Here is a 19248-nt window from a genome sequence, read left to right as displayed (position 1 = left end):
ATACAATGTGTCCAGCAGCCCAACAGTTTTTTTTGTTTGTTGTGGTTTTTTTTTATTGCATCCTCCAACCACAAGAGATCATCAGAGGCGAAGCCTTTGTGGCACTATACACACACACACAAAGTTGGTCACCACGAATCATACTTCCCATGTGATGATGGGTAAAAAGATGTTTTGTTGTTGTTGTTGTTGTTATTGTTGTTGTTTCTGATCTAAACTGGGGTGGGGGGATACCGTTGTGCCTCACTCTACATGATAAATTTCCCCAGAAAGAAGCCAATGAAAATTGCTCCAATCACAAGCAGAACAACAGGAAGAGGCGTGGTGCGACTCTTCTTCAAGGATGTGGTGGAGGCGACCCTGGGATTGTTGGGCTGCACTGGCTTTCTGAGTCTCAAGCTTTCGTCCCCTTTTCCAGACTCTTTTGGCATTTCAAACACACACCTCAGTTTCGAATTCATGATTTCACCGGGGATCGCCTTCTTCCACACGGTCTCCAGATCCGGAGTGTCCGGGGGAGCAAACATTGTCTGCACCATGAACTTGTGCTTAACCTCCCTGCTGGGGTCGTAGCGGAAGGGCTGCAGCATGGTGGTGACAGTCACTGTGGAGCCCGGCTCGACGACGCCGCTGTTGGGACGCACGCAGTAGCAGCGAGGGTTGGTGCTCTTCATCTTGAAGCACACTTTCCTCAATGACGGGTTGTGCAGTTTAAGATGCGTGACGACGACGGTGGTGAAGGGACCTCTGAACCTGAGGACCTTAGGCGGGTCGAGGACCAGGATCTGCGAGGGTTTTGCGGTGGCACGGGAGGTGGACGCCATGGGGACCAGAGCCGGCGGCGGTTCGCGATCCCAGGTCTGCGCGTCACAACCGCCGTGACCACGCGCATTCCCATCCTGGGCATTCTCCCGTCCCTGGATTTTACACCTGGCTGGGGGTGGGGGTGGGGTGATAATAGGAGATTTGTAAAATCATGCCTCAGAGAGAAACATGGGTTATTGAGCTTCAACTGTCAAAGAACAGTGTCGACATTTCTTAGTGGAAGGAGGATCCATGTGTATTAACCATGGGGTATGGAGAAGCACATCTGAATTCTACTAACTCTCTCCGACTCTACACACAGTGTAATGTCCTTTTAAAAATTTTTTCCTATGGCGCACGCCTTTAATCCCAGCACTCGGCAGGCAGAGGCAGGCGGATCTGTGTGAGTTCGAGACCAGCCTGCAGCCTGGTCTACAAAAGCTAGTTCCAGGACAGGCTCCAAAACCACAGAGAAACCCTGTCTTGAAAAACCAAAAAAAAAAAAAAAAAAAAAAAAAAATATTCCTAAAGCGGGGGGGGGGGGGGGGGGGGGGTGCTCGCCTTTAATCCCAGCACTCGGGAGGCAGAGGCAGGCGGATCTCTGGGAGTTCGAGGCCAGCCTGGTCTACAAGAGCTAGTTCCAGGACAGGAACGAAAAGCTACGGAGAAACCCTGTCTCGAAAATCAAAAAAAAAAAAAAAAAAAAAAAAAAAATCCTGAACATTAGAAAAATGTTGAAAAATGCTGCACACTGCATTAAAAAATTAACAATTCTTGACATTTTTAGATGTATGATTTAGTGGCAATAAGTAAATTTTACTGCAGGGACACCTCCACAGTAGTCTCCTAGGGTGTTTGTCACCAACTTGACATAACTTAGAGTCACCTGGGAAGAGCGTAAACTGAAGAGCCTATGTTCACATCTGTGAGAGACTGTCACCAATGACGGCTGATGTGAGGAGACCAATCCCTAGGCCTGTGAGCCTGGGCTGTCTAAGATGCATGGGGCTGCAGGGGAGGGTGGGCTTAGTCCTCTAAAGACACCTGCTGGAGTTCCTGCCCGGACTTTTCTCAGTAATGGACAGGAGACCTGGAAGTGTAAGCTAAAACAGGCCCCCTCCTCCCCTAGTGGCTTCTGGTCATGGTGTTTATCCCAGCAACAGAAAGGATTCAGTCCAAAGAGAAGGTTTCTCATTAAGGGCATCATTAATTTTCTTGGAAGTTTATATACATCTTCCACTTAAAAGACTTCCCTCTCTAGAGGTGGCATTTACACTAATATCGGTGTATCAGTGGTCAGACCCGAGAGACAATGAATGGAGAACTCCTGCCTCCCTTCCCTCTGCCCCCTAGGGGTGGGATGGAAGAAGCGGGAGACAGAATTGCCCCTCGGCTGAGTATTACCTGCGCAGCATTTTTCAGCTGGTCCCTTTCACCCTTGATGCCTTCATCTGGAAATGCAGCTGTCAGGGCTGTGTGGGTTAAGTGAAGGAATACGCAGTGAGAAGAGTCACCGCGTCCCGCACTCCAGATTCTTATTAGTCACATGCCTCCTAGATAAGGCCACCTCTTGTCTACAGATTAAGAGATGCAATCTGAGCAGCTGCTGGCACTGAGCAAATATTCATTAAAGGAACAGAGGGGCTCCATCCCACCATCCTGCTACAAGGTGTTGTGCTAGGAACAAAACCCAGGGCTTCACACGTGTTTACGCCGGTGCCCTACCACACACACACACACACACACACACACACACACAGAGCTCAGGCGAAAGGTCTTAAAGTGAAAACCAAGGCGTGTCTGTGTGGCCTGACTGGGCCTGGAGGGTGGAATTATTCTCATTAGCACGTGGACCATTGCTTGGGTTCCGCCATTCACAAAGTAAACAGTGTAGCCGAGTCTATCAAACCCTTGGAGACACCACTATTTCGCACAAAATCCCAGCTGCGGTTTAAGAAAGTCACTAGAAACGGTTAAGCGTGTGTGGCAGCTTGGAGGAGAGAAGGCAGGGTTTGGGTGCCACTAAAGGGTGACGTGGAGCCTTACCAGAGCCGGAGTCAGCTGGCAATTGACTCATTTTTGTCCTGTGTGCCTTCAGTTATGGCAAATGAAAAACATGCCCCTCCTGAACTTCCCCCGCCTGTGCCACACACCAGTACTAGCATCCCCCACCCCCAACCTCCCACCCTCAACCAGCCTCACCCCACCTTTGTCCATCCCTTTCTCTCATGGGATTTGTGCCAAGGAAAGATGGGAAGTACAGATCTCTATTCTGGGTCACTAGGTCAAGGCTAACCTAGAGCCACAGAACTTCCTTCTCCCAGAGTAAACCACGAGGCAGGAGGCTTCCAGGCAACACTGTCTGCCAGTTCCTGCCAAACCAGGAGCAAGGCATGGGGTTCAGCCAAGAGGGGGGAGTGCTACACAGACTGACGACTCGGTCTGGAGCAAAGAGAAGGGGACACAGCCCAGACAGCGGTGCAGCCAGGCATGGAACCACAGGCCCGGAAAGCCCAGCACTTGGTGCTGGAGGCAGGAGAATTAGGGAGTTCAAGGTCATCCTCAGCTACAAATCTAGTCAGAGGCCAGCCTAGGCTACTAGAGATTCCGTCTCAAAACAAGAATAAAACCCAAAACAACAAAAAGGAAGGTGGGGAGAGACATGACCAGAAATACCATTTCCACTTTTTGAAGTTGCTACATCTTCTGGTTGACAGTTGCTTAATTCTGTTAATGTGATCATCCTTGCCTGTCTCTCACCTCTCCCAAATACTGGGGTTCCCCGTGCCTCTAGTCTAGAGTACATACGTCCATTCAAAAGCCATGGTACAGCCACAAAATTAGATATTCATCATAGACTTCTATTATCTGAAGATGTGTGACCTTATAACAACCTTCAGCATCGTCACAAGTTCTGAATCCCCTCGGTCCACTCAGAAGGGACCACGAACTGTTGGATCCCAAGCAAAGCCTAGGTTGCTGAGGTCACAGGCAGGATTCCTCTTCACTCTCCAGTACCAAAGGAGGAGTAAGGAGGTGAAACATCCATTGTTATGGGTAGCAAGAATTCTCTTCCTAATAGGCATGAAATCATTTAATAATCCAGTGACTGAAAAACTTCGCCTGTTAAGGCTTTGGTTTCTACTTGGTCCAATTCCCACTATAAGCAAAAAAAAAAAAAAAAAACAAAAACAAAAAAAAAAAAACAAATAGAAATAGAAATGTATTGTCTACAGAAAATGATGTGTTGGGTTAATTCATTTCTCTCTTGCTAAACATTCATTGAATTTCCCTTATATTGGAGCTGTTTTCAGAACACTGGTTCCTGTCTCCCCAAGAAAATTAAAGAAAACATAGAGACAGTCTCTCTCCAGAAAAGGAGAGCGTTTTGCCCCCTACAGCTTTATTATAGTATAATTGACAAATAGAAAATGCATGCATTTTGGCATGGAATGTTTTGATATATGTATGTATTGTTAAGTTATTAAGTCAGACTAATTCATCAACTCACCACATCACACATGTAAGATTTTTGATTTTTTTTAAAAATTTTTTTCTTGAGAAGGATTCTTGCTTTGTAATGAAGGCTAGTCTTGAACTCATGATCCTTACAGGTGTACACTATCACACCTAGCTTGCAATGACTTTACATTTTAAGTTAAATGTAGTCCCATTTGTCTATTTCTACTTTTTCTGCCCTTGCTTTTAAGCCATCCTAATAAAGCACTGTCCAGGCCAATCAGTGCCAAGAAGACTTAGCCCTGTCTTTTAATAAGTTCACAATTTCCACCTCACATTTTAGAGACACGGTTGATCTGCTCAAGTTGACTTTGGCACAGGAGGTGGATGTCCACTTCCGCTCTCATACATGGGCTCTCCTTCCTCGGTAAGACCTTTTCTCCTCTTTTATCTTTAGTTCTATGTGTTTGTCTGTGTGGGGTTATGTGCACATGGATGCAGTGTCTCCAGAGGAGGCCAGAGGTGTCTGATAACTCGAGAGTTAAAGTCACAGGCTACCATGGAACACCCAGTGTGACTGCTGGGAACTGAATACGTGTCCTCTGCAAGGTCAGTGCATGTTCTTAACTGCTAAGCCATCCCTCGGCCCCCTGGAGACCATCCTTTCTTAACTGTGTGTCCCTGACACCTTTGTCACTTTTATTAAAACTGATGGTAAATTCACAGTTTATTAACCAGTTCTCTATTCTGCCCCATTGGTCTTTATGTGTAATGTTATGCTGTACAATGCTGCTATGATTGTTATAGCTTCAGAGTGGAACTTTAAATTAGGCAGCAAGGTACCTTACTTTCTTCTTTTTGCTCATGTTTTTCTTAGATATTCAGGGTCTTTGGGGGGTTATATGAATTTTAGGATTAATTCCTAAATTCCTAGAAAATATTGAGTTGTTGTAGAGATTGCACTAATTATTCTAGATTGATTATTTAGATTGATTTTTTGTGTAGGTATTTTTAATATTAACTGTCTCAATCCATGAATGGGCCGAACTATCCATTTGTCTCCTGCATTTCTTTCATTTTCTCACAGTTTTTTGGTGTGGATTTATAGATTGTTTACCTCCTTGGTTGAATCCACTCCTAAGGTTTTTGTTGTTATTGTTTTGTTTTTTGTTTCTTTTTTCCAATGGTACTAAAATAGCACTTTTTGTTTGTTTGCTTGTTCCTTTTTTGGAGAGTTCAGTTTTAGTTCATAAATGTTTGTTGTTCCTTTTTTGGGAGAGTTCAGTTTTAGTTCATAAAAGCACACTGACTCTTGTGTGTTGGTGATGTATCTCCCAGTATTACTGAGTTTGTGAAGGTCTGTATTTTGGTGGTTGTATTTAGATTTTTCTAGAAATACAATCATGTCTTCTGCAAATGGCAGAAACTTTCTTTCTTTCCTATTTGGGTGACTTCCTTTCTTTTGTAGCCCCAGCAGTCCTGTGGTGATTCATGTTGGGGCTTGCTTATGGTATACTCAGAATTAGTTCTCTTTCAACAAATCACATGACTTGAGAGATGAAATACATGATTGGCCAGATTTAGTCAACTTCTCCAGCCACTCAAAGGAAGATCTGAGGTGAAGTCTCCAGGGAAAGAAGGAAGGATGGAGGTCAGACAAAACAATAGCTGACCTCCATCATGGGTGTGCCGACATCTCGAGAGCCTTGACCACAGAGACCAGTCCTGTCAGGAGGCCAGAAGCCCAAAGGTGTTGGGGGAGGAGTGGAACCTCCTTTCAGATCAACGCCTCTTGGAGTGGAGTCATCATACCTCCTAAACAGTGAGCTAACTTTAGGAGAAAGAGCCTCAGCTAGCTTTAGGGAAAGGGGCCTTATCTGAGCAGGAGGAATTCAAAAGGCTTCCTGCTTCCTAAGGAGTGTGCAGGGTTTAGACTGAAACCTGGAAAAGAGGACAGCAACTCAGATCTGCGTGCAGAAAGGAGAGGGGAACCATGGTGGAAGAGGAAGGGCCAAGGTTTCTGAGTGAGATCAGCCTACAGGAGAGGGGGCAACATACCAAGCAAACATCACGGAATTTTAAATTCTAGATCAGTGGTTCTCGACCTTTGAGGAAGTCAAATGACCCTTTCACAGGGGTCACCTAAGACCATCAGAAAACACAGATATTTACATTGTAATTACACAACAGTAGCAAAATTACAATTGTGAAGTAGCAACAAAATTATTTTCTGGTCGGGTGTCATCACAGCATGGGGAGCTGTACTAAAGGGCTGCAGCGTTAGGGAGGTTGAGAGCCGCTGCTCTAGACCCAATCCTAACACTGAAGTTAGCAACATGTCTTTCTGTCTGTCTTTCCCCCATAATGCTTTGATTTGTAGACAGTGTGTTTGTGTTAACATCTTCAGGATTCTGGGTCTGGAGAGATGGCTCGGCAGTTAAGAACCCTGTTCCAGACGGCTTAAATTCACCTCCCAGGACACATATGGTGACTTGCGGCTATATGCCACTTCAACTGCAGAGAACCCGACAACCTCTTCTGAATTCCATAGGCATCAGGCATTCATGTTGTGCACAGGCATTCATGCAGGCAAAGGAAGCACTCAGACACATAAAATCAAATTTAAAGATCTGACAAAACGTTGTCAATATTCAATTCTGCCTTGGCTTAAAGGTGGCAGAGGCTTCCCCACCCTGCCCCATCTGACTTTCATAGGAACAGAGTTTGAGCCCATGAGCTCTGCGTAGGAAAGTATTCCAGTCAGCGCCCTGGCGCGGTAGACTGAAACAAGCTGGAAAGGCGCTGTGTGTGTGTGAGTCTCCCTGCTTTGTGCCCGCCACAGTCGGCAGGGCCAAGGCAGGATACCTGTCTTAGTTAGGGTTACTATTGCGGGGACAGAACACCATGAACAGACAACTTGGGAAGGAAAGGGTTTATCTGGCTTACACATATCATTGTCCATCATTGAAAGAAGTCAGGGCAGGAACCTGGAGGCAAGAGCTGATGCAGAGGCCACGGAGAGATGCGCTTACTGGCTTGTTCATCATGGCTTGCTCAGCCTGCTTTCTTACAGATCCCAGGACCACCAGCCCAGGGGTGACTCCACCCTCAATGGACCAGCCCCTCTCCCATCAATCCCTAATTAAGAAAATGCCCTACAGGCTGGGGTACAACCCGATCTTACAGAAGTACTTTCTCAATTGAGGCTCCCTCCTCTCTGATGACTCTAGCTTGTGTCATGTTGACATCAAACTGTCCAGCACAATTCCCTATTTCTAGGTGATACAGTGGCAGAGTTCTGAACCTTGCGAGTAGAGATGAGTATCAGGGGTCACCGAGAAGAGAACAAAGCCTTGGGGGAGGGACAGCACAGAGAAGGGGTAGGGGAGGAAGAGCTAAAGTCTGAGGGCGAGTAGGCACATGAGTAGGGAAGAGCCTAGACCCACAGGCCTGCAAGCAGGAAGGCCCCAGTCTGTGCCCTCCATTGACCAATTGCAGGACAGAACTTAATCTCTTTAAACTGCAAGCTCCATATCAGCAAAACAACCATAACAAATCATCTGTTGGATTGCAAGAATTAATGATTAAAAAAAAAAACAAAACACCAAAGTTAAGTGTCTGGGACTTCAGATGTTGCTTGGTGACTTACCATTGTGAGTCCTTCGAAAGATTAACTCCATTGAGCAGTAATGTAAAACAGAAATGATAAAAGAAAAAGCACTTATCTTGCAGGCTATAGTGAGGATTGACTTAGATAATGCACAAACAAGCTCCATAATGTCTGGCAGGAGTGAACATTCACCAAGTGTTAATGATATGATGGCATACTAACTGAGCTAGCTATGCTGCAGCGGTCTGTGGGGCACGTAGGACCAGCAGAAAGGACCGACACAGGAAGGAGACGATTCTGGTTTTCTGGTCATGAGCATCCCTAAGACAAGGGCCTTCAGAGTGCTGTTTCAGAATGTCACCAGTTTGGGCACTGTGGGACATGTCCTTAATTCCAGCACTTGGGAGTGCGAAGCAAGTGAGTCACAGTGAGTTGAGGCTGACCTGGTCTACAGAGAAGTTCCAGGCCAGCCAGAGCTACAGAGAGAGAACCATCTCAAACAACAAACAAACTAGCAATAATAATAATAATAGTAACAACAATCTATAACCACAAGCAAAGATATAATCAAGGATCCTCTTTTCTATCTGCATCAAACCAAATCTTTGGCTCCATCCCTATGTGAGCTCCGTGGCTCCGCCCCTAACTGTGTGAGCTCCGTGGCTCCGCCCCTGTGTGAGCTCTGCAGAGGATTTACTCTCAGTTTTCATTTGTGCAGCAATAGAAGGCCATCTAAAGAAATCATGAAAACGGTCAAGTCACAAAGAGTAAATGCTCAGTAGATAAGCGCCGTCTCTGCTACTCCTGGCTTACTCCAGAAGCCAGTTAAGTGGCACTGCCCATCTATGCTGTGAACCGGCACAGGTCGGCCTCAGAGCCTTTGTTTCCCACCGTGTGAGAGCGGCTCCCGACACAATACAGGAAGCCAGGAGGGCTGCAGTCGAGACAAACAGGATTCCTGCTCTCACACGGAAGTGTGAGACATCATCTCGGGGAGTCGTTAATAAACCACCTTGCACTTCAGTTTTTTCTCACCTGCAAAATGGAGTAGTAGCTCATTAAGTTATGAAGAATAAACAAGCTAATTCGGAGCCCACGGGTAAACTGTGAGTCAAGGTCAGGGACTGTTGACAGCTTCCTGTTTCCAACGCGCTGACACCGTAGCTCTCTTCCGCTTCTCTTGCTGCAAAGGTCACTACTAGGCCACCAACAAAACCTGGGACAAGCCATGGTCCATCCCTTGAAAGGCACATTCCTTTAACATCAGTGTCCCCACCATTCCCTACAGGGACGAGAGGCTCCAAACACCAGGTTCTGAAGACCCGAACCCAATCTGCATTGCCAAGATGTTGATAATGATGTTACATCATTATCCAGACTAAGATAGGGCTCCGTGGCCCAAGCTTTTCCTTCTTTGCTTGACCTGAACTTTTCCTGTCTGTCACTCCTTATCTTAATCCCTGTGATCTGTTTTCCCCAGAAATCCTGCACCACTACTAACATCTCTTAAGAGTGCTTCAAATTCCTATCATAAAGCAGAGCTAAACGTGCAGGTGTTTTTCTTTTTAAGTTTTTTTTTTTTCCTGCTTCAAAAGGCTTTATTTTTACTTGGTCCAAAACTTGAGAGGGGCTCCAGGGCGTTACAAAGCTGCCTAGTGGCTTCTTGAGAGGATAGGGTGAAGGTCCTGAGGCGGGCTGGTGCAGAGCAGAGGTGGGAGCCCCTCGGAAGGAGAGGCCTCCTAGTCATGCTTGAGAGTGAGCCGCTCAAAGAGGTACTCGCCCAGAGATGCCTGGGGCCCAGTAGTCAACCTGCGGAGGTTGGTCAGGTGATTGCCCATCTTCTTGATGACCTTCACCTCCTTATCCAGGAAGTGGTTTTCAAGGAAGTCACAGAGATGAGGATCTGTGCGGGCAGAACCCAGGGAATGAAGATCCAAGAGGGCCTGGTTCAAGTTCTTCTCCAAGGCCAGGGTAGCTTTCATGGCTTCCTGGGTTTTACCCCACTCATCTTGAGATGGCTTCTGCACATCCTGAAAGAGTGCATGGCCTCCGCGATCGTTCTGCAACTTGAGGAGACGCTCGGCGCCTTCGCGCTTCTTCTCGGCCAATTCGCGGAAAAAGTGGCCTACACACTCCAGAGCCACGTCATCCCGGTCAAAATAGTAGCCCAGCGAGAGGTAGGTGTAGGAGGCCCGCAGGTGCAGGTTGACCAGGCGGTTCACGGCAGCCTCCACTTCGGTGGAATAATTCTGACGAATCTGGGAGGTCATGGTTGAGACGCAGTCTGGGGCTACCAGCAAAGAGACGGTGCTAGCTGGTCCTGGGAGCTGAAGGCGGAGAGGTGATGGTCCCGGAGGCTGCGGCTGCAGATGAGGAGCGGTGGAAGCTAACAAAGGGAGGCCCCGGGTCTGTTCCATCCAAACACTGTTGAAGCAAGACACAGATTCACGGGATCTCCGAAGGCTGCTTCTTTTTAAGTTTTTACACAGCCCACGGGGACTGGGACTGTAGCGGCAAAGCTAAATAGTTATAGAATATTGAAAAGCACTTATTAGAAATGATATTTGATAAAGGAGAACACTGAGCTGTTGACATGTTCTCATCTTGGCCCAGCCTTAACCCTGTTTCAATCTACAAGGAGCCTCATGAACACTGCCGAGAATCTCCCACAAGTTCTTTCTACTCACCGTGCTTCTCCCCAAAACAGACATCCACAGCCTACCCGAGGGCCCCAAAGGAAACGGTGGTGGTTTGATCGGGGCACATAAGCAGGGAACCCCAGCATCCTGGCACCCAGAGTATTGTCTACAAGGATGAGCATGTGTTCTGGATGGGCAAAGGTGAAGTTGCAGATCAATGTGAGACCTATTAAAGTCCAAAGACCTCTCTTGCTTAAATCTAGGATAGACACTGCTTACAGCAAAGGTCCCACTCGGCTCTGTCTGGACCACACTGCTGGGACATCACCTACAGGGGGCCATGTCTGGGGGATACCACCCAGTGGCCAAGTCCAAGTCAATTTCCTTCCCAGAGGCTGTTCCCCACAGGGAAGGACCCCTCCTGGCTTTTGTTTTCTTTTCTGGGTCCATGAAGCAGAAATAAAAAAGGAATCTGCAAAGGAAAATTAGCATGCTGGGAGCCAGGGGCATCAGATGTTTGCCACCTCTAAGGCATCAGCTATTAAGACTGTCGGGCCCTTCATTTGGTATTTATTCATGCTAGGCTTGGAAACATCGTTTCTGCCAAGCATGCTCAAAAGAAAACCTCTAGACAACATCTGTTTCCCCTTTCTTTCTTCTTCCTTCTCTCTTCCTTCCCTCTTCCTCCTTTTTGTTTTGTAAATGTTTCTAAAACTGAAACAGGAAGGGAAGCAACAAAGAAAGAATTTGGATTCCCCTGTCTTAGTCCAGTTAATTGCTGTAACAAAATCCCAGAGACTGGGTAGCTTAAACAACAGAAATTCCCTTTCTCACAGTTCTGGAGACAAAATGATGATGATGATGATGATGATGATGATGATGATGATGATGATGGTGGTGGTGGTGGTGGTGGTGGTGGTGGTGGTGGTGGTGGTTATGATGATGATGGTGATGATAATGGTGGTGGTGATGGTGATGGTGGCGATAATGATGTTGTCAATGTGCTGATTCAGTTTCTGATGAGTACTTTCTTCCTGGCTTGGTCTTTATTGATGCGTAGGTTTAGTGACTAAGAAGTTCTTTGGTGTCTTGTCTTAAAGGATACTAATCCAAATGGATCTGGCTCTGGGCCCCATCCTTATGGCCTCATTTTATTATAATAATTCCTTCCACACTGGTCCTATTTCCAAATATAGCCTCACTAGGCACTGGGAACTTGAACCTAGGAAGTTATGGGTGTTGGTATAGGCAGAAGTATTTGTAGGCCCATATTTCTTCTTTTGTTTTTTGTTTTTTGTTTTTTTTTTTTTTTTTTTTTTTTTGGTGTTTCAAGACAGGGTTTCTCTGTGGCTTTGGAGCCTGTCCTGGAACTAGCTCTTGTAGACCAGGCTGGTCTTGAACTCACAGAGATCCGCCTGCCTCTGCCTCCCAAGTGCTGGGATTAAAGGCGTGTGCCACCATCGCCCGGCGTAGGCCCATATTTCTATTTGGTGTGGCAGCCAGGCTCTAAAGCCATAGTCAGTATCTGAGGATGGTCAAGTAGCCTTCCAGACAGGCTGTCACTGCCCTAACAAAAGGTCAGGATGTTGTTTTGCTCCTTTCTTTGTAATTTGGAGGAGGCCTGATAGAGATGCTGATTCAAGCCTACATGACAGCTAGCATACAGTGCAGACAGGTAATTGCGGATGTGACTAAAAGCCATTCACCTGGTTACCTAGGAAACAGAATGCTGGTATATTTCCCACTCAGTTTATGTTTTGGTATATAAGGCTGTTTGGAGAAAAAATTTTCAAAATGCTGCAAATTCCCTGGGCGATTCCCGAGCGGCCCGCCCAAGATCCCCGGGCAGTTCCCCGAGAATTCTTCAGAATGTAAACTCAGGATTTCATGAAGGATCACTGAGAATCTCCCTCCCAATAAAACCATGTGAGTTGTGTCTTTATTTCTGCACCTACATGCCAGTCCAGAGAGATAGTTTATGTTGGGGTCTGATCAAGAGAAATAATTTAGAGTCCGGGCTAGCACCGGATCCCAACAAGCATTCAGTCCATGATTCAGTGAGCATAAGGATTCTGAGTTTGTTTGATTTCTATTTATTAAAAAATATTCAAGCACTGAAAAATTATATCTATCATCTATCTATCTCTTATGGTTTTATACATTGATAGTGGTTGACAAGGGGGAGACACTTTCTTCAGTATTGTAGCCACCGGTAGGCTTGTAAGCTAGCCTCCACCCATGATCCTCCAAATAAAACTAGACACCTCACGCCATCCCCCCCCAAAAAAAAAATGAAAATGAAAAAGGAGCTGCTTGGGAAGAAAGGGGTCAGAATGAGTGGGAAAGAGGACAAGAGATGGTCAAAATGGGATAAATATGATCAACATACATTATTTACGTGTATGAAAATAATTTCCCTCATTACCCATAATTAATATACAATAATGAAAACATATTGAGTGAAAATTCACATACACATGCAGCAAGCAAAGGAAGAAAACTACCTTTAGAAGATGTAGCCTGATGCACTGACTGATAATAATGACCAGGACTGTACGGTGAAGTGGGACAAGCAAGTGGATCACCACTGTGATGAACCACGTGTGTTGTGGAGGAATCGCATATTCATCCACGCATGCGTGTGTTTAGAGAGCCAGTGAAAGACTGTGTGGGCAAACTGATGCAGCGGTGGCAGGGCCTGCTAGTTGGGGCACTGAGAATGGAGGGACACTCTTGACAGCTTTCTCTGCACAGTTCCTCCTGAAAGAGCATGTGTGAACGTGAGGAAAACAGGCAAGGAGGTGTCCCCCAGAAGCTACAAAAGAGCACATGTGTTTTCTACCCAGAAAGGAAAATAAAGAAATACATTTTGTTGATTAACCCATAGATGCAAACCCACTGCAACAGTACTGCATGGCTCGACTCACCTCTGCAGCCCTACGTTGCTAAGCCCACCACTGCAATACTGCATAGCTGGACCCACCACTGCAGTATCGTATGGCTAAACTCACCTGCAGTCCTGCATGGCTAAACCTACCATTGCAGTCCTGCTGGGACTAAGAACTGTGAGCAATCCACTCCCGGGAGCACAGTTTTAAGCAGATAGGATTGTTTTAAATAAATCACTGGGAAATCGATAATCAAAGTCTGGAATCAGCTTGAGAATTTGCTGTTTCTCGGGCTTCAGTTTCTCTCCACTATTTTCTGATTCTGAGATATAACTAAGTTAGGAGATTCAAAGTGATGAAGAGGCAAAATGGTGTCACACGTTTTTGGTACAGCAACACTGGGCAAGACCTAAGAAGAAACTTTAGTCAATTTTGTGAAAAATTCTTATACATTCCCAGAAACATGGAAGAACAGATCTGTCAGGGGAAAAAAATCCAAGGCACGGCAAATATGAACAGGGATCATAAAAAAGTGAAATGAGGGGCTGGAGAGATGGCTCAGAGGTTAAGAGCATTGCCTGCTCTTCCAAACGTCCTGAGTTCAATTCCCAGCAACCACATGGTGGCTCACAACCATCTGTAATGAGGTCTGGTGCCCTCCTCTGGCCTGCACCACAGATAGAATATTGTATACATAATAAATAAATAAATATTTAAAAAAAAGTGAAATGAAACTCATGCACTCCCAAAGGAGAATTCAAATTATTATTTGATTAACTGAATACTACTATAACGGCAAAATTGAAAATTGCAGGTAATTGTCAGTATTCTGGGCTTACACAGGTAAATGCTTTATTTGTTTGTTTTGGTGTCAGGAACCGAACCCAGAGCCTAGTACATGGTAAGTACATGCTTTACCACTGAGCGACACCCTAGCCCCAAGTGTATTCCTTTCTAACCAGTAAGCAGTAGAGAAGAATAGCATCTGTGTTTCAAGAAAACGTGGAAATCCTTCAAGACTGCTTGAATAATCCTTTTAAAAGACTGACTTTTTTAATTGTTTAAAATATAAAACGAGGATTAAAAAGGCACTTGGTGCTTTAGCGCAAGGGCATAAAGAATGCTTCCGGACAGTCGTGGCACTAACAGACAAGAATGCCTGCTGTCCATCACCACACTTGATACCCAGGATCCCGGTTATTTGCTGTGGTTTCTAGTCGTTACTGTGTTAGGAAAAAGCACTGGATTTTGAGTTCATTGTTAACTCCTCGCCTCACCCACTCTGGTACCTCAGCTTTTGCCATTCCGCAGAAGAAAAATGGGACAGGGGAAAGCGGAGCTGGAGGCGAGTGTGCGCTTTACTCGCTGGGAACTTGAGATGAAGAGCAACTGTGTTCGCTACCCTCTTTCTAAAGAGCATCTGATTTAGCAAGAACAGCAACTCATTGAGGCACATGTCCTTAGTCTCTGTTTTCTCGGTCTGAAAACAGGAAGCTCGTGCCTGGAGCCCTCAGTTGCTGTGTTGGGATGAGATGGTGGGAGGAGTGCTGACGGTGGGGAGGGTGTTCAAATCCCCGACTGGCTCCCAACCTCGCTTCTATTGGGGTCAACCTCATTCCACACATGGCCTATATACCCTAGTGCTCGAGTTAATTTGTAAGATCGCCCTACTTTTTCCTTTAGAGGGCAACTATTTGAAGGCACTTCGTCATTAGGGCACAAACATCTTTTCCAAGCGGGGCCTGTTTCTGCTAATTAAGAAAGACTGAAAGCAGGAAGAAGCCAGGAGGGCAGTCTCTGACTCATTCCGTGGCTTCGTTTGTGCAAGTGGACCACGGGGGTTCAAAGGAAGAGCAAAGATGAAAAAGGCTGGCATAGCTGCTGGCTGGGCTTGTTGGGAAACATCTGAACACGGATTCCGTCTGACCCAGAAGCCAGGAGTCCACAAACTCGTCATGCTTTTACTCTCTCCCAAAGCCACAAAAATCTCAACTCCAATATCCCAGAACACCCCCCACCCCTCGCCTTGGCAGAGACGAACCAGAGTGGTCTAATTTGGGCCTAACAGTTGGCATGCAATTAAAACTATATTTATATGGGCCTCGGAGGAGAATAATTTATTTATGGGTAAATTAAGATCATTGCAATACAAACATGCTCCCACAGACCAGGAATTAGCTTTGCTCCCCCAGGGACCGTGAGAACTCTGCCATCTTTTACAACGCAGAGCGGATTGTCTAAGAACAAGCAAAACAGCAGGCACCTCTACCGTCTGAAAACGGATCTGGGGTCCACTTTTCATTATCCGATCCAAACTTTGTAGCATTTTAGTGTTCATAATGATTCAGGCACAGTTTTTTCTTTCTTTTCCTGAAAAGCCACAAAGTTATATTGGTGGTGAAGTTTAGACAGAGTATTTTTGCTTCTGGTTTTTTTGTTTTTTTTTTTTTTTTTTTTTTTTTTGGTCTGGCCAGAGATATAAACGGGAGTAGATGACCGTTCTGCATGATGGCTTGTTTGTGTCATGGCTTTTCTAACATGGAATGGAGAAAAGAATGCCTTATGCTTAGATGAGGCATGAATCAAAAATAAACAGATCTTCTATAGTCAGGCCTTGTTAGCCTAGAAGAGGACCGTGCCCAAATTCCTCTCTGCTGACTCAGTGTTACCTTTAATTCCTTTACTAATTTTCCAGCTTAATCAGTACTTAATCAGAGTTCTTCTCCATCCCCAACACAGTGATTTATACAGCGCAGATAAAATACCCAAAAACATCCGCTGCCCCCAGCTACTAAAGAAAGAATCTCCTGCAGCCTTTGCAGCCTTAGCTCACATCCTGTTGTGCCCTTAAGCTCATGTTTATGGTATGGGGCTGTGAAAAGTCGCAGCCTACGACAAAACTTAGTCTCGTAGCTTTCTAGTCTTCCTCCTATTGGTCTCTTCCAGTTGGAGTAACCGGTTACCACGCTCTGTGAGGAATTCCGGCTTCTTTTGCAGCCCCACACAGTACTGGCAGTGGGTCCTGGCATAGGTACTTAAGCACAATTTCTAAAACAAGTTCTGCCGCCATCAAAGCCATTCAGCCTGAGGAGCAACAGAGAACTGGTAATGACCCCTTAGCACCCCTCCTAAGTGTGCATCCGGGCACGCTCAGCCTTGGCTTCTCATCAGTGCCGCACCCATGTGAGTTTCATGCTGTATAAGACGTTGAACACAAATCCCATGTTCATTTTTTTGTGTCCATGCTGAGGAGATGTCTCTCTAAGTCATTGCTGCACTCCCCACCATCTAGAAGAGAGCATGCTGTATAACAGGGACTCACTAAATGTGTTGCTAATGACTTCGGGGAGTGTAAAAAACAATGGATCTCTAAAAATGTCAGACTCTTCCGGAAAGGACTCCTATGGGCAATATATATGGTGGATAACCTAGGCTTGAGGGCCATATTATGATTGCCAGAACTAATTTTGTTTTGGTGTATCCAAGACAGGGTTTCTCAGTAGCTATGGAGCCAGTTCTGGAACTCGCTCTGTAGACCAGGCTGGCCTCGAACTTACAGAGATCCACCTGCCTCTGCCTCCTGAGCACTGGGATTAAAGGTGTGCGCTACCACCGCCTGGCGACTGCCAGGACTAGTGAGATCAATACTGTAACAAGAAAGCCAGCATAGACAACAGTGCATGAGTGAGTGAGTGTTCTGTGTAGCCACAGAAATGGCCGTGTGAATAGTCTGTTGGCCACTTCCAGACCAATGGTTCTCCAGGGAATTCTACGAAGTTTTACCAAGGGTGATCAAAGGAAAATAAAAGATTTTACTGAGGGTTTTTGTAAAGTTGATACTTTTCAATTTATAGACCACCCCTCCCCCACTTTTCTCTGAGTGTGTCTTTCTTGTATTTTTTTTTACTCATTGTTGTTTTGGGACAGAATCTCACTATGTAGCCCTGGCTGTTCTACACCTCCATGTGAACCAGGCTGGCCTCCAACACATACAAATCTGTAGTTGTTTTTTGTTTTTGTTTTTTAACTCTTGGGGGCCCACCACCCAGCTCCCAAATAAATGCAAGGAGACTGATCCTTACTTACAGATGCCCAGCCTTAACTTGACTTGTTTAGTGAGCTTTTTAACTTAAATTATACCATTTCTCTTTAACTACATTTTATCTTTGGGTTTTTTACCTTTCTTTATTCTATATATCGTTCTTTCCTTCTTACTCCATGGCTGGCTGTGTGGCTGCATGTCCTCCTCTCTTCTTTTTCTCGTTCCTTGGCCTTCTCTTCTATTTCTTCTCTCTGCCTGCCCCACCTATTTCTCTCTCTTCCCTTGCTATTGGCTATTCATCTCTTTTTTAGGCCAATTAGGCAGACAAAATAACACAGCTTTACAGAGTTAAACAAATGCAGCATAATAGAATGCAATGCATCTTTGCATCATTAAACAAACATTCCACAGCATAAACAAATGTAAGACATCTTAAACTAATATTCCACAACACAAATCTGACTGTTTCGGCTGGGATTCAAGGTCTGTGCTACCATGCTTGGCTTGAGAACACTTCCTTAGAGTTAGGGAGTTGAGGCCCTGAGTGTGTGAAGGCTTGAGTATGTATGTGTTGGTGATATGAGCCAGTCATGTCAAGGACCATAACCTCAGACCCATGGGGAAATGACTCTTCATGAATGACGCTCCAGAGGGAGGGCAAAGTCTTCCTCTGGTCTGTGTACAGATGTTGACAGTATGTGTAGAAAATGTCTGCCATAGTGTTCTCTCCTACCCCATCCCCAGGTACTTACAGCATTAAGAGAACCTCTGTAAAGAGACTGTTCTTACTGACATAAATCCAGCCCGCCTCCTTGATTCAGCTGTATAACATTGTGCTGGAGAGTCTTATGTCAACTTGACACAAACTAAAGTCATCAGAGAGGAAGGAACCTCAATTAAGGAAATGTTGCCATAAGATCGCTGTACATAAGCCTGTGGGGGAATTTTTTTTTTAAATTAAAGATTCATAGGAGAGGACTCAGTCAGTTGTGAGTGTTGTTATCCTGGGCTGGTGGTCCTGGATTCTAAAGGAAGTATGTTGAGCAAGCCATGAGGAACAAGCCAGAAAGCAGCACCCCTCCAAGGCCTCTGCCTCAGCTCCTGCCTCCAGGTCCTGCCCTGTGTGACTTCCTGCCTTCGTCATGTTTGATAATGCTGCTAGGGAACCTCGGGTGAAATAAATCCTTTCCTCCAATCCCAAGTTGCTTTGGGTCATGGTGTTTTAAGACAGCAACAGAAACCCTGACAACCATAACCCTTGGCTCCTTGTTTACCTGCATGCAATAACCCCATCTTCCTGTTCAACTGTATACAGTAAACATGCTGAACTTCCCAGGTGTTGAGGCTTCTCCATCAGAGAGGCCAGACAACCTGATTCCAGCTCTTCTGTGTCTGTGTGTCTGTCCTCTCTTCATTCCCTCACACCACAGGCAAGTCTGCCCCTGCTACAGTCCTGGAGGCAGCACTTCAGCTAAACTGAAGTGATATTAAATTGATTTTTGTGTTATGATCCTTTTTTGGAGAACCAAAATGTTAACTTTAACAACCGTCCAATATATTTTTGTAAAATTCAAAAAACCCAAAGCTGAAACACGTGTGGTCAAGAGAACCTTTCTGTCCAGAGGAAGAATGAAAAGATTCTCTGCTTTGCCTGCTGGGCAAAACCCTTATGCTGCCTTCCCTCTGCCGGCAGCCAGTACGTCCCTAAGCTCAAGTCTATTCTTCCTCCACAGATCTGTCCATGCAGCTGAGACCTGGTGCAGAACCTGACTGGACAGGAGGGGGAAAGCAAGTGTGTGTGCTTCT

General features: G+C 45.6%; 2 protein-coding genes across 2 annotated transcripts; both read right to left on the bottom strand.

Moving 5' to 3' along the window:
* Positions 1 to 248: 248 nt before the first annotated feature.
* On the bottom strand, positions 249 to 824 carry LOC121453109 (vesicle-associated membrane protein-associated protein A-like). The gene has a single exon (XM_041659605.1). The coding sequence runs from the start codon at positions 822 to 824 to the stop codon at positions 249 to 251; it is 576 nt and encodes a 191-aa protein (XP_041515539.1).
* An 8633-nt stretch (positions 825 to 9457) lies between these two features.
* LOC121453538 (ferritin light chain 1-like) lies at positions 9458 to 10283 on the bottom strand. The gene has a single exon (XM_041660404.1). The coding sequence runs from the start codon at positions 10141 to 10143 to the stop codon at positions 9613 to 9615; it is 531 nt and encodes a 176-aa protein (XP_041516338.1). The 5' UTR covers positions 10144 to 10283; the 3' UTR covers positions 9458 to 9612.
* Between the last annotated feature and the right edge of the window lie 8965 nt (positions 10284 to 19248).

The sequence above is a fragment of the Microtus oregoni genome, unplaced genomic scaffold, assembly GCF_018167655.1.
Source record: "Microtus oregoni isolate MIOR12 unplaced genomic scaffold, Mior012 000011F_ref0000422, whole genome shotgun sequence".
Classification (NCBI taxonomy): Eukaryota; Metazoa; Chordata; class Mammalia; order Rodentia; family Cricetidae; genus Microtus; species Microtus oregoni.
The sequence above is the reverse complement of the archived record's forward strand: the minus strand, read 5'-3'. Positions and strand labels throughout refer to the sequence as shown.

Excerpts from the sequence above, each read along its gene's own strand:
- LOC121453538 (XM_041660404.1), bottom strand. The coding sequence starts at position 10,143 with ATGACCTCCCAGATTCGTCAGAATTATTCCACCGAAGTGGAGGCTGCC.
- LOC121453109 (XM_041659605.1), bottom strand. The coding sequence starts at position 824 with ATGGCGTCCACCTCCCGTGCCACCGCAAAACCCTCGCAGATCCTGGTC.